We start from the raw sequence: 12,809 nt of genomic DNA, 5'->3' as shown, positions 1-12,809 counted from the left end.
AGCCGCCACCAAAAATACAGCATTAAAGTTAATGTAAACGAACATTTTTGACCATATTCAAATGTAAATAATAACCACAACTCTCTTCATTTGTAGGTCCATTTGTTCTGCAAGAAACATTTTTGTTCATTGTTATTTGACAAAAGATTTCTGGATGCATTACAACAACATAATCACTGCCAAAACAACTAGCACATGCAGGACCCCAAAGTGAATATTTCAGTGAAATAAATGCCTTCCTTTTATAATATGGGACAGTATGGACCACATCTCACATGTAGTGTTTCAAGGGAGTCTTGTGCCTGCACTACACCCCCTCCTCCACTAGATGTCCTTCTTGCCCTTGCCACAGCTGAGGACTCCCCTTCAGGATGCACTTTTCTGTCTGGTATTTTAAACTCAACTGATGCAAAAGAAGACATACTACCATTTTTACTTGCCCAGGTTTTGGAAGTATCAATCGTAGGTGACACCCTGACGCCTCTCCCTTTGACAATGCTGGCGTCTTTTTTCCCACTTTTGACACTTAAATCATCTAAAAAGGGGTCAGAATCACTTCCGTGTGACATGTTGAAGAAGTTGCACTTTGGAGTTTGAGGCTTTGCCATCTCCTCGAGCTCTGATGAGGATATGGCTGCAAGAGGACTCGGCTGGGCTTTGCAGTGCGTCGGGGAATCCAAGCTTGTGTTGTCCTGACCTGTGTCTAAAGAGGTGCTATCCAATTGGTCGTACATTCCCTGGGAGACTGGAGGAGATTTTCTGATGAGGTGATTCTCCTTGAGCAGCCATCTGCCTTGGTCGATCAAAACCCCATCAACTAAGTCTTTCTCTGGGGTGAAAGCATTGCACTGCGTGGCCTCTGTGACCGGTTCAGCCTCTGCCTTTAGTGAGCTTGCAGCACTGAAATAAGACAGATCCTCCTTTGAGGCTTTAGTGCCTGAGTCACAAGAAGAGAAACTCCCATCATTTTTTAATTGGGGGCTTTGGAAAAGATCTGTATTACTTACAGCAGACAGTTTGGAGCTAGCGTCCTCCGCAGTTGTTGTGCCGTTAGGGATATTAATCTTACGTCTGAATGGAGAAGCCTCTTCTCCACTATCTGAAACAATATCTACAGAGTCCTGAGTTTTATACCCACCACTCTCTGATGTTTCTGGTCTGTAATCAGACAAATCTGAGGTGCACGGACTCGGGAGGCGCTTTAAGCCATATGAATTATCCTTTCTACTTTTTGGAATAACAGTTTTTGTAGCTGGTGTGACTCTAATGTTATCTGGCTCTATCCTGATGTTCCCCCGATCGTCATATGTGAATATGAGCGATGAAGACTGCAGGGCAGAGTTAACAAAGTCAAGCAATTCCTGTGATATTTCCACTGGGTGTTGTACGCTGCTGCTGCCTGTCTCACGAGTCTCCCCTCCCTCATCTGTCTCCAGTTCATTAACAGAGTCGGTACCGTTCCCTTTATCATCCTCACACTGACCCTCAGAGGAATATTTGGCTGATGATTCACTCTTGTGTTCTGCTTCCTTTGCGTCTACGCCTGCTTCATCACAGCTGCTCTGCTGCTGCAGATACGAGGCCTCCTCTAGTAGATGTTTACCACCAGGAGTACTGTCTGCATCATCACTGGCATTTTCTCCTTCCTTTGGTTCTTCCACCTCATCTAAACTCTCATCCTCCTCATCATTTTCCCTCTCCTCTTCATCCTGCCTTTGCTCTGTTTCCATATGTTCTTTTATCTCCTCTACACCTTCTTCTTCTTCTTCTTCTTCTTCTTCTTCTGATTCTTTCTCAAGATTGTTTCCTGTTCTCTCCAGCTCTTTCCTGCTCTCCTCACCCTCGCTGCACTTTTCTTCCTCTTTAATACTCTTGTAAATGTCTTCCTCTTCCTCTTCCTCATCTGTAACCCCCCTTTCTTCTATATCTATAACCTCAACGTTCCTGCCATCTTTCTCCACCTCTTCCTCCTCCTCTTCCTCCTCATTGTTTTCCACAGTTACCACCTCAGGTTTCTCCTCTTCCTCATCTTTTCCCCCAGTAACCTCCTCCTCTACATCTTTCACAGTAACCACATCTGTTTCTTCTTCCTCTTCCTCTTCCTCTTCCTCCTCCTCCTGCATCTCTTCAATTACATTTTCTACATCTTCATCCTCATCTTTATCCTCACTAACTTCATTAACTTCCTCTTCCTCATTGCTTTCCTCTTCAATAACCTCGCCACCTTCCTCTGGTTCCTCCTCAACATCTGCTTCTTCTTCCTGCTCTTCCTCCTCCTCCACTTCTTCAATGACATTTTCTACTTCCCCTTCTTCATCTGCCTCTTTTTCTTCGTCGTTCTCCTCGTCCTCCTCCTCCTCCTCCTCCTCCTCCTCCTCCTCAAATTCTTCGAAATGTCCTTCTTTCCCTCTCTCATCTGTCTCTCCAATAACCTCATCTGCTTCTTCTTCCTCCTCTTCCTCTCCCACATCAATATTTCCCACTTCCTTTCCTTCATTTGTCCTCCCAATAATCTCATCTTCTTCTTCTTCTTCTTCTTCTTCTTCTTCTTCTCCCTCTTCTATACTTTTTATTTCCTCTCCTTCATTTATCTCCCCAATAATCTCATCTGCTTCTTCTTCTTCTTCTTCTTCTCCCTCTTCTACCTGTTCTATACTTTTTATTTCCTCTCCTACATTTATCTCCCCAATAACCTCATCTGCTTCTTTTTCCTCCTCTTCCTCCTCCGCTTCAATACTTCCCACTTCCTCTCCTTCATTTCCCCCCCAAATCTCTTTTTCTTCTTCTTCTTCTTCTTCTCCTTCTCCTTCTTCTTCTTCTTCTACTTCTTCTATCGTTTTTCTTTCCTCTCCTTCATTTGTCTCCCCAATAACTTCATCTGCGTCTTCCTCTTCCTCCTCCACTTCAATATTTACAACTTCCTCTCCTTCATTTGTCTCCCCAATAACCTTGTTTCCCTCTTCATCCTCTTCCTCCACTTCTTCAATGATATATCCTACTATATCTGCCTCTTCCTCAGTTCCCAGTTCCTCCCCCTTTCCTTCCTCATCTGCCTCCTCATCCTCCCCTCTCTCTTCCTCCTCTGTCCCCTCAGCACCCTCTCTCTCATCTGTCTCTTCAACACTGCCATCCTCTCTTGCACCTTGAACTTCCTGATCCGTTAACTCCTCCTCTACTTCTTCTGATTTCTCCCCCTCTTCCTTCTCTTCCCCTGTCATCTCGTCATCTGTCCCTTCCTCTATGTCCTGAAGAGGTTCTTCCTTCTCTGTATTTCCTTTTTCAACTTCTGCTTCCTCCTGACCCATGTCATCCATTTGTTCTTCTGTCTCTGCCTCTTCTTCAGCCTCTTCCTCTCTTTCCCTTTCTCCCTGTTCCCTCTCTACAGCATCATCATCATCATCATCATCTACTTCTTGTGTATGTCCATCCTCTGTATCATTCACACCCCCTCCATCCTCCTCTACTTGTTCCTCTTCCTCCTTCTCTTCCTCTGTTAAGGGCTCAGCTCTTTCTGTCTGTGATATTTGTGATTCTTTATCAGGTTCTTGCTCTGACTCTGTCATCATCTTGGCCTGATCAGAATGCACAGATTGTATTTCTTTTATGTTATCTGTCTCTCCATTTTCATCACCCTGTTTTGTCTGATTAATGTCCTCAGCTGTGGAGATCGTATCGGGCTCTGGTGATTGTTTTGTGTCATCGGTGCATTCTTCAACAAATTTTTCCACGTCTTCCTCCGTGTCCGACTGATTTATTTCAGTCTCTACAAAAGTGCTCTCATCTACAGGATAAAAAGTTTTCGCTTGTTGGAGTACTAAAGAAATTTCTGCTCTGAGGTCTGGCGGCATATTTAGCTCATCCATCAGCTCGTCAATATCGTCAAATGCATCCCCCACTTCAGAGACAACATCCAGGGCGAATTCTGTTTCTGAAATTCTGGGAGACAGCGGTTCACTTTCGAGCCTTTCTCTCATGACCTGGAAGTCCCTCCAGCGTTCTCTAAACTGAGAAGATGCTCTGCTCTGCAGATCCGTCAAACTTGCCCTCAACTCCTCCTCATCCTCAATGGCAGAAATTTTCTGGAGGGATCCCATCATCAGCATGGCCTCGGAGGAGCTTCTTGATGGGTTGACTTCCGCTGGCACAGATCCCGTTAGGTGATCTCGCAGAGTCATCACAGATAAGAATGACATGAAGGCTTTACATGACGAGCCAAACACTAACGCCACTTGTTGGGAGAAATCAGGAAGGCTATTGGACTTCTCCAGGTTGGCTGTCGTGTCAATTTCAGATGCACTTCTGATGCAGTGAATCGATGAATAAAGTTCCCGCAGGATAGGTTTAATATTTTCTCTCGTATCCAAAACATTGGATGTAGATGAAGGTGATTCGTTGTCATCCAGTCTAAGGGCCAAGGCGGATTTATGTGGCCTCAGCCTGTTCTCCTGGTGCACAGCATCGACTCTGACACTCGGCATTGAAGCACATAGACCTCTCTCATACTGTTCATTGTGCACCAGAGTTGTAGCTTCCTGAAAATGAGGTACTGTTAGACAAGAAGGTGATTTCTTGATAGCATCTTCAGGTGATGAATGAGGGCCGTCGCTCTTTTCATTTGATTCTGTATCACCACCGATCTGAAATACGACTTTCGTCTGAGACTCAGATTCCTCTGTGATGGCGTCCTCGGTGTATGGCACCGGGTCTGGACTGACTTTCTCCAACCAGTTCTCAACATATTGATGGATTTGAGCAGGTGAAGGGTTGAGAGAAGGCATCGACAAACTCTCACTCAACTCTGAAGACTTTTTAGGTGATGGGGTTCTGTTTTCTATCATGGATTTGGGCTTGCTAATTGTCTTTTTGCCAGGCAAAAGTGATTTTTTGGGTTGTAAAATGTCTGATATGTTCTTTCTCATTTGAGGCCTAACAGTTGGTGTATTTACATTATGGCCATTTTCTCTACCAGCTGTTTTACTCATGTTTTGTCTCTTAGGTGGAGTCTTCCTTACATTTTCAGTGTCAACTAATAAGGCTTGCCCTTTGCTGGCTGTCTTTTCATCCTTACTCACTTTCTTGATTTTAATGGCTCCTCTATTCTTTTGAACACTTTTAGCACTTTCTGATGAACTCTTTTTTCCCACACTGGCATTGCTGCTGATTTTGTCTGTAGATGAATGTTTGCTATTTTTGGAGGGGCTAACTATTCTATCCTTTTGCTTTTTATCTAAGCTGCTTGTGGAAGTTGAACTTTTCTGATTCCGTGAAGGTTTATCCATCTTTTTCTTCGTCTCACCGTTGGGACGTTTGCCTTTTCTTTTCGTCTCCTGTATTTGTGAGCTTGTTGGAGTAACCTCATTTGTTGGAGTTATTGGCTCTGATGACAATGATAACATCTCCTCTTTCTGTCTTTGGAGTGAGCCATTAGTGGGTGGCTGCCAGCTAAAATCGATATCACTATCATTGCTGGATGAACCCCGCTCTGAGTCAGGGAACGGTTTGCTTTCTGCTGCTGGAGTGGAGCCATTCAAAGGTGCACCATCTGCACCATATTCCTCATTTGCAACATAGTTGTCGTAGCATCCTTGACTCTCATAAATATGCATGACAGTCTCTCTAACCTCCGTCCCATTATTCTGTATTTGAAGGACCTCTGCTCCTCCTGAGGACATGAGGGAGGAGTGTGAGCCTTGCCTTGCCCCGGCAGAAGCCGTTTTTCGAGGTTTAGGGATTGGCCTGTTGGTGTTGCTGCTGTGTCTGAGAATGCAGTATCCCTCAGTCGTCTCGCCATCAGCCGTCCTCTCCATGTAGGAATAATGTCCAAGGGTGTTCTCCTGAACCCCTGACTCCGTCACCGTCTTCACGCTCTCAACAGATGCCTTCTTCGTAACATGCCGAGGACCCGGTGTTGGAGTGCGTTTGAAACCGGTTTTTCCCAAGGTTCTTGCTCCAGCAGGATGGTTCTCCTCTTTCATTTCATCATCACTCATGCTCGAAGAGTCTTTGGCAAAGGCATTGTTTGAGTCAGGCGAGCTGTTTCCTGACTCTGAAATTGAGGCACAAATTGTCCCCTTACTAAGGCTGGAGCGGCTGAGTGTGGTAGTCCAGTGGAGCATCTCCTCCTCTCTAATGGTCAGGTGAACTTTCATCTCCACAGTCATGCTGCCGTCTTGATTTACACGGAAAGACTTTTCAATGTCATCGTCGCGAGGTACGCGGCTAGCTGGATGCTCGTTATCCACTCGCCCACTTCCATACGTCTCCACAGACGTGTGACGGTGGTTGACATCTGTCTCAAATGATCCATTGTGGTGATGAAGGGGTCCGTTCATGCTCACATTTCTAGACTTGTTTATCCGGTTGACGATATATCTCTCTGATGATAAAGAAAAATTCCTCGAGCCTCTTCCACTTGAGAAAGATTTGTTGTTCTCTTTGGTTGGAGGTGTTTGTGAAAAAGAAAAGGGGGGGTTGGGGGACAAAGAGAAAGAAAATTTTCAAATATTGAAGGACAACAGGATAACTTGTTTCAATTTATAGTAGAATTGGTTAACACTTACGAGTTCTGGGCTGTAACATGGATGGTTCCGCACTATCTACGTACATCACTTGTGCCATCTGGCCCACTCCTTGAAAACTGTATTTTCCTAATCGGAATGGCTCATTGCCCGCTGCCACAACAACTCCAGAGCAAAGGATAAGTCCTGCAAGACCATCAACCTGAAAGAGGAGCAGAAACACTTTTCGTTACACTAGGCCAGGGGGGGGGGGTGGGCAACCTTTACTAACTAAAGAGCCACTGTTGGCCAAAAAAAAAGAAAAATCACGGAATGGAGCTGCAAACCTTATATTGAGCCTAAAATTAAAATTAAACAGCCTAATAAGTCTAAATTAGCCTACCAACATTATTTATAGTCATATTGAGCATTTATTAATATGATTTTGAAAAGTCCATCTCAAGGAATTCAAAACTAAACTCAAAGTTGGCAAAACTTAAAGGTTAAGGCGCCGGGCAGGAGACTTTCGTAAGCTATGAAGCACATTTTAGTTGACTTAAATGTCAAAACTTTTTTAATATGCTGTAAAAAGGCTATACAATTGTACAATTGAGGAATACAAATAGCTTTTGGTCCACACCATTGATAAATGAACATTTTAATGTAAAAATATGTATATAATTTTTTATGTCTCAGCCATGGGGAGCCCCTGCAGGCGGCCTAAAGAGCCACATGAGGCTCTGGAGCCACAGGTTGGCCACCCCTGCACTAGGCACTGTTTATTGCTCCCATGCATGTGCTCACTTTATGTACTGCACCCCTGGATTCATGTGAACTGAAAAGGGATTTGCGTTATGTAAAATGAATTTACATTTCTTCCTAAAACAGGCCCAAGGATCACAGATGATAAGGCAGTTCTTGAAGGATAAGATTCATTAAAAGGTTCTCAACACTCATTGGCTTTAACTGGAAGTCTGTTCCTGTTGAGGACACCTTGGAAAGAGGGATTACGGAGTGATAACTCACTAGGGGGTAGTGATTTTGATGGCACTTCTTGGAATACTTATGTGCAAAGTTAAAGGTTACACGCCATGATTCTTGTTTCCTGTTATTTATTTATTAGATTTAAAAAAGTTATTTGTTTGAGATCGCCAGTTTTTATTACATGAATATTGTATCACACACTTTTTCTTGGGTGTTTTTGGCACAAAATGAATAAATCGAATCCTGCTTCAATAAAATATCAGTCAGACATGACTCCACACTAATAACAATTTATCCTCAGTTTCATCGAGTGTGTTTTGATGACATCCAAATCTTAATGGGGTTTTTCTTAGACTTTGAAAACAAATGTGAAAGCTGTGCAAGAAGCGAGTAAGTGGAACTTGTGTTTAGAGTTTTGTCAAGAAGATTTTTTTGTTTGTTTCTGTCTGCCTATAGCTTTCTATAGCCATAGACTTTTCAGCCTTACAGACTGGCCTTGAGTAACCCAGACATGCCTCTGCTTAAAATAGCTCTAAGTATACTTAGATGGACAGTATATTCAAGGACAACTGCAGAGCTGCCGTGAATTCACATGGCAAGATGCTTAGTGAAAAGTCACAAAAACAAAGTTTAAGTATTCCTTGTATCAAAATCCATCTTGTTTTTCTTCCTGTAAAATGAAAGAATATTTTTGATGACCCACCTTGAACTTGTGGGGTTGGTTACACTGTAAACAATTGTCTTGTAAATTAACAGTAAAATACTGGCAGCAGGGTTGCCAGTTTTCAACTGTTAATTTTACAGTTCCTCTACTGTTATTTACTTTACAGGATGTTACTGTGATAAAACCACATATTGAATTACAGTAAAATCCTGCATTTCATTGATTTTTACAGCAGACTAAAACTATAACTATTTTTGTAAATAGAGCATATTACTGTCTGAAAGCCAATTACTATGAATTAAGCGCTGTCTTCACTGTAACCTCAGTACATAAATTAATAAACCATATTCTGAATGAGTTAGTGAGTAAAATACAGCCATTAAAATGTGGACAAGAAGAGACTTATATTTTATGGGAAACGACAAGCTACCTACAAATATTGCCCAGAATGCATTGTTTTCTACAGTATAATACCTTTTTAATGGAAAACAGTATGTAACTGTCACAATTTGGCTGCTTTCTGACAGCAATTTGTTACAGTGTACATATCCAATAGGTCATTTTGGGTGATTACCCCCATCTGACCGTAGAAGGTGACTGTCGTAGCCCGATCTGTACTGGAAACCTGATTCAGTCTACGGATCAAGCAGCTGGGACGTATCAGGCACTGACAACCACCTTGTAGAATAAAGCTAGAATAACGTCATAGTCGAACGTGTATTATAGTTGGGGAAAACTTTGGTCGTATTTATAAATTACATTGTAAAGATTGTATTTATTTATTCTTTTCTCCCTTATCGTACACCTCATGAACCAAAGCAGGGGAAGGAGGTGTTGGAGGAGGTGGAAACTATTACTAAAGCACTGCCGAAACGTTCGTTTGTAGATTGTTTGTAACGTAGGTGATAACTAAACCTGCTTCCTCAATAGCTTCCACTTTAGCTGCTGAGGTGTGATGCCAGCAGTATTATATAATACAACACGGGATTAGAAATAAATGGAAATTTAAAATAATATCTGGATCTCAACTAGTTGTTTGAATTGTAAAGAAGTAAAATATTTTATTGTTGTTCAGTTCTACAATACATGTGAGTTAATGTTTTGTGCCTTTATATAACCACTTTGGAATTATAAAGGTCAAATTCATTTTTAGGTAATTATGCAATGGTTTTTCTGGTCCTACCCATTTGAGATCAAATTGGGCTGTCTGTGGCCAGTTAACAACAATGAGTTTGACACCCCTGGTCTATAAGATGTCAGAAAATAGTCAAATCTGTCTGTCCCAGTTTCTCAGGCAATGTCAGTCCAAACCCCAAATATATTTGGTTTAATATGATATAAAAGAAAAACTGAAATCTCCATATTTTAGAAACTGGAAACAGCTTTTTTTGTGCCATTTTTGCATGAAAAATGACTTTTATGATTAATCGATTATCAAAATAGTTTGTGATTATTTTTCTGTAGATTGACTTATAAATTAGTCGACTAACTGTTGGATCTCTACTCAACACTGCACTTCCTTGTGTCCTGAGCAAAACACCAGCCATGACATAGAACCCTACCAGTGCCAGAGTATACGCAGCATTTGCATTAAACGCTCATTTAAAAAATCAAAGAACAGGAACAAAAGAACATGAAAGGAACTCCTTCCATTTTAGTTACCCATCTGGTGTTCCAGACCTGATTAAGCTACATCCATTTCACAAAAGACGTTTCGGTAACACTTTACTTGAAGGTATCGTCATAATAGTGACATGATACTGTCACAACTGTGACATGACACAGTCATAAACGTGTCATAAACATTATGTCAATTTCATAAACGTTTATGACTGCTGTCATTAAGTGTCATTCGGTTTTTGTCATGACAAGCTGACATTCCTTGGGTTGTCTTGATTATGACAACTTGACTTTAATCAAAGTGACATTACCACAAAATGTCTTTGTCATGGCAACTTCACATAAACAAAATATGTTTCTATATTTGTGTTTATGGCAAGTTGACATAATGATTATTATAATTAGATGTGCAAGGTTACAGACCAATTCTAGCACTTGGTCATAGATGTTTGACAGAATACCGACAAGATACCCAAAACTGACTGTCATGACACCATTATGACGGTGTAATGAAGATATTCTCTGACCTCAAGTAAAGTGGTAGCATTTTGATTTGTCATTAACATATCACAAAGTACAAACTGACAACTGGGTTTTTGGGATGTTGGTTTATAATAATCATTATGTCAACTTGCCATAAACACAAATATAGAAACATATTTTGTTTATGTCAAGTTGCCATGACAAAGACATTTTGTGGTAATGTCACTTTGATTAAAGTCAAGTTGTCATAATCAAGACAACCCAAAGAATGTCAACTTGTCATGACAAAAACCGAATGACACTTAATGACAGCAGTCATAAACGTTTATGACATTGACATAATGTTTATGACACGTTTATGACGGTGTCATGTCAGTGTTACGACAGTATCATGTCACTATTATGACGATACCTTCAAGTAAAGTGTTACCGAAGTTTCTTGATCAGCATTGGTCCACATTCATATTCTATATTCAGTTTGCCAAACACTTACTCTTCTGCCATCTGTCGAGAAGAGTTTCAGCACTGGGAACTGCAGAATCTGAGAAAGGTAGTCCAATAAAGCGTCAAATGTTGGTGCTGTTCTTCTCTGCAACACAATGGTGCGTTTTACAGTGGGATCCCTATTCTTGACCACCACGAGCCTCTTTGGTGTCCGTACTGCCACCCTCTCAGAGACCCTGGCTGGCCTGTTGGTGACAGCTTCACTCCTTCTGCCAAACTGGAGTCCCTGTCGTCTTCGTCGTGCTGCACTGAGGGGTCTGGTGGTATTCCACGGTACCTGCCGCCGGTTCACTTCATCCAGGTTTAATGGCTTCACCCGTTTCTGATCAGAGCACACATATGATCCCCCATCATGCAAGTCATCTAAAGCCTTAACTAGGTGAATCCCGCGTGGTGTGGTGATGGTCCTCACTCCAAATGGCAGAGGCACTTTCTTGGACAGAGCGTCCAGTAGAGCATCAAATGTCTTGAAGGTGCGGGCATTGATGACCATGCGATGCCCACTGAATTTATAGTCACCGCTTTTGTAGAAACATACTCTTTTAGAAGCTGAGGGATCAGAGATGGGCTGGAAGGGTCGGGAGGGTAACGTCTGCCCACTGCTGGAGGACAGTTCCTGGGCAGATGGCTCCTGGACAGGTGTGTCGGCCATATTGTTTGGAGGTGGCTAAAAAGTAAGCAAAGAGGGGCAGAAAGATGTTCATTAGTTATTGCAGTTAAAACTTTTGACGAGTCTATCATGTAGACTTTAGAGCCACACTGTAATTTCCCAGCTTGGGATAAATAAAGTCTATCTATCTATCTATCTATCTCTCTATCTCTCTATCTATCTATCTATCTATCTATCTATCTATCTATCTATCTATCTATCTATCTATCTATCTATCTGTCTATCTATGTACACTGTGAAATACAACCATGTCTGACTCTTTAATTGATCATTACTCAATTTTCTCTCTGATTTTATGAAGCAAACATGTTAAAGGGGGCACTTTCAACTTTTCCTTAAAATGTAGCACATGCACTTTAAAACATTTCCTCATTAGAATAAAATATTGCTTATAACCTGTAGAGGAAGAGAAATCTGCAAACCATCAGATTTTCTTTTCTCTTTTTTTTTGCTTTGATTTGTGCCTATTTTAAATATTCTCTGGCTCTTTTTAGGAATACTTTGTATTTTTTTTAAAGATATTCATAACCTGTACTTTATGCACACTTGAGTGGAAGATAGGTTGAGATGAAAAGATCAAAGATGATGATTTAAGGTTCCACAGCTCTTACCTAACCAAATCTAACTGACTTCACTATTGTTAACACATTAGTACAGTTCTGAATCTTCAAATGTTCATTCTTGTTTTTCTGGTAAAGTTAATTAAAAAACACTTTTATTGAACATTTAAATTAAATGCTTTGACATTCACACACTCTCATTCACACCTACGGGCAATTGAGAGTCACCAAAAAAACCTAAGTGCATGTTTTGTAATACTTCATACAAAAATAAATGCTATTGTAGAACAGAAAGCCTATGGCTGCTTAGTCTGCAGATAAAACCCAATGACAAAGAGCAGTAGACTGCTTAATAAAGAAATGGATAGATATAATACTCAATGATAATACATGATTATATACAGGTGTAGTAAGTACTTGCCTTAATCTATATCTATATTTAAGTTCTTTGTTTGTTTTGTTTGTTCTTATGCACCGATATACCACAGCAAACTCCTTGTATGTGAAAACCTACTTAGCAATAAAAATGATGGTCTTGTGCTGATTTTGAAAACCATATTGACTAAAATGTCTAGATCCAGGATAAAATTGACAAGAGCTTAGTGTTTTCTATCATTATCTCAAAATGGGGAACCCATATGAGCACTCAGAACAACTGTAAGTAGTATTTAGCACACATTTACTGTGTTGTTTAGGAATAAATGAAACCAGAAACATTCATGAGGCAGCTGCAAAACATTCAATTTTACTGAAATGCTGAAAAGCAAAAAATGCTGTCTGCGTATGGTCTGTAAATTACGTAAGTAAAATATTTTTCAAATATTATA

At 41.0% G+C, this 12,809-nt stretch overlaps 1 protein-coding gene across 1 annotated transcript; it reads right to left on the bottom strand.

Annotated features, from left to right (window-relative positions):
* Positions 1 to 242: 242 nt before the first annotated feature.
* On the bottom strand, positions 243 to 11,404 carry LOC131980111 (oxygen-regulated protein 1). The gene is made up of 6 exons (XM_059344283.1): positions 10,742 to 11,404; positions 6,561 to 6,720; positions 3,009 to 6,433; positions 2,874 to 2,972; positions 2,136 to 2,366; positions 243 to 2,024 (listed from the first exon to the last, which is right to left on the bottom strand). Exons 1-6 carry the CDS (start codon positions 11,402 to 11,404, stop codon positions 243 to 245), a joined length of 6,360 nt encoding a protein of 2,119 aa, XP_059200266.1.
* Positions 11,405 to 12,809: the final 1,405 nt, after the last annotated feature.

Source organism: Centropristis striata, chromosome 11 (genome assembly GCF_030273125.1).
Source record: "Centropristis striata isolate RG_2023a ecotype Rhode Island chromosome 11, C.striata_1.0, whole genome shotgun sequence".
Lineage (NCBI taxonomy): Eukaryota > Metazoa > Chordata > Actinopteri > Perciformes > Serranidae > Centropristis > Centropristis striata.
The sequence above is the reverse complement of the archived record's forward strand: the minus strand, read 5'-3'. Positions and strand labels throughout refer to the sequence as shown.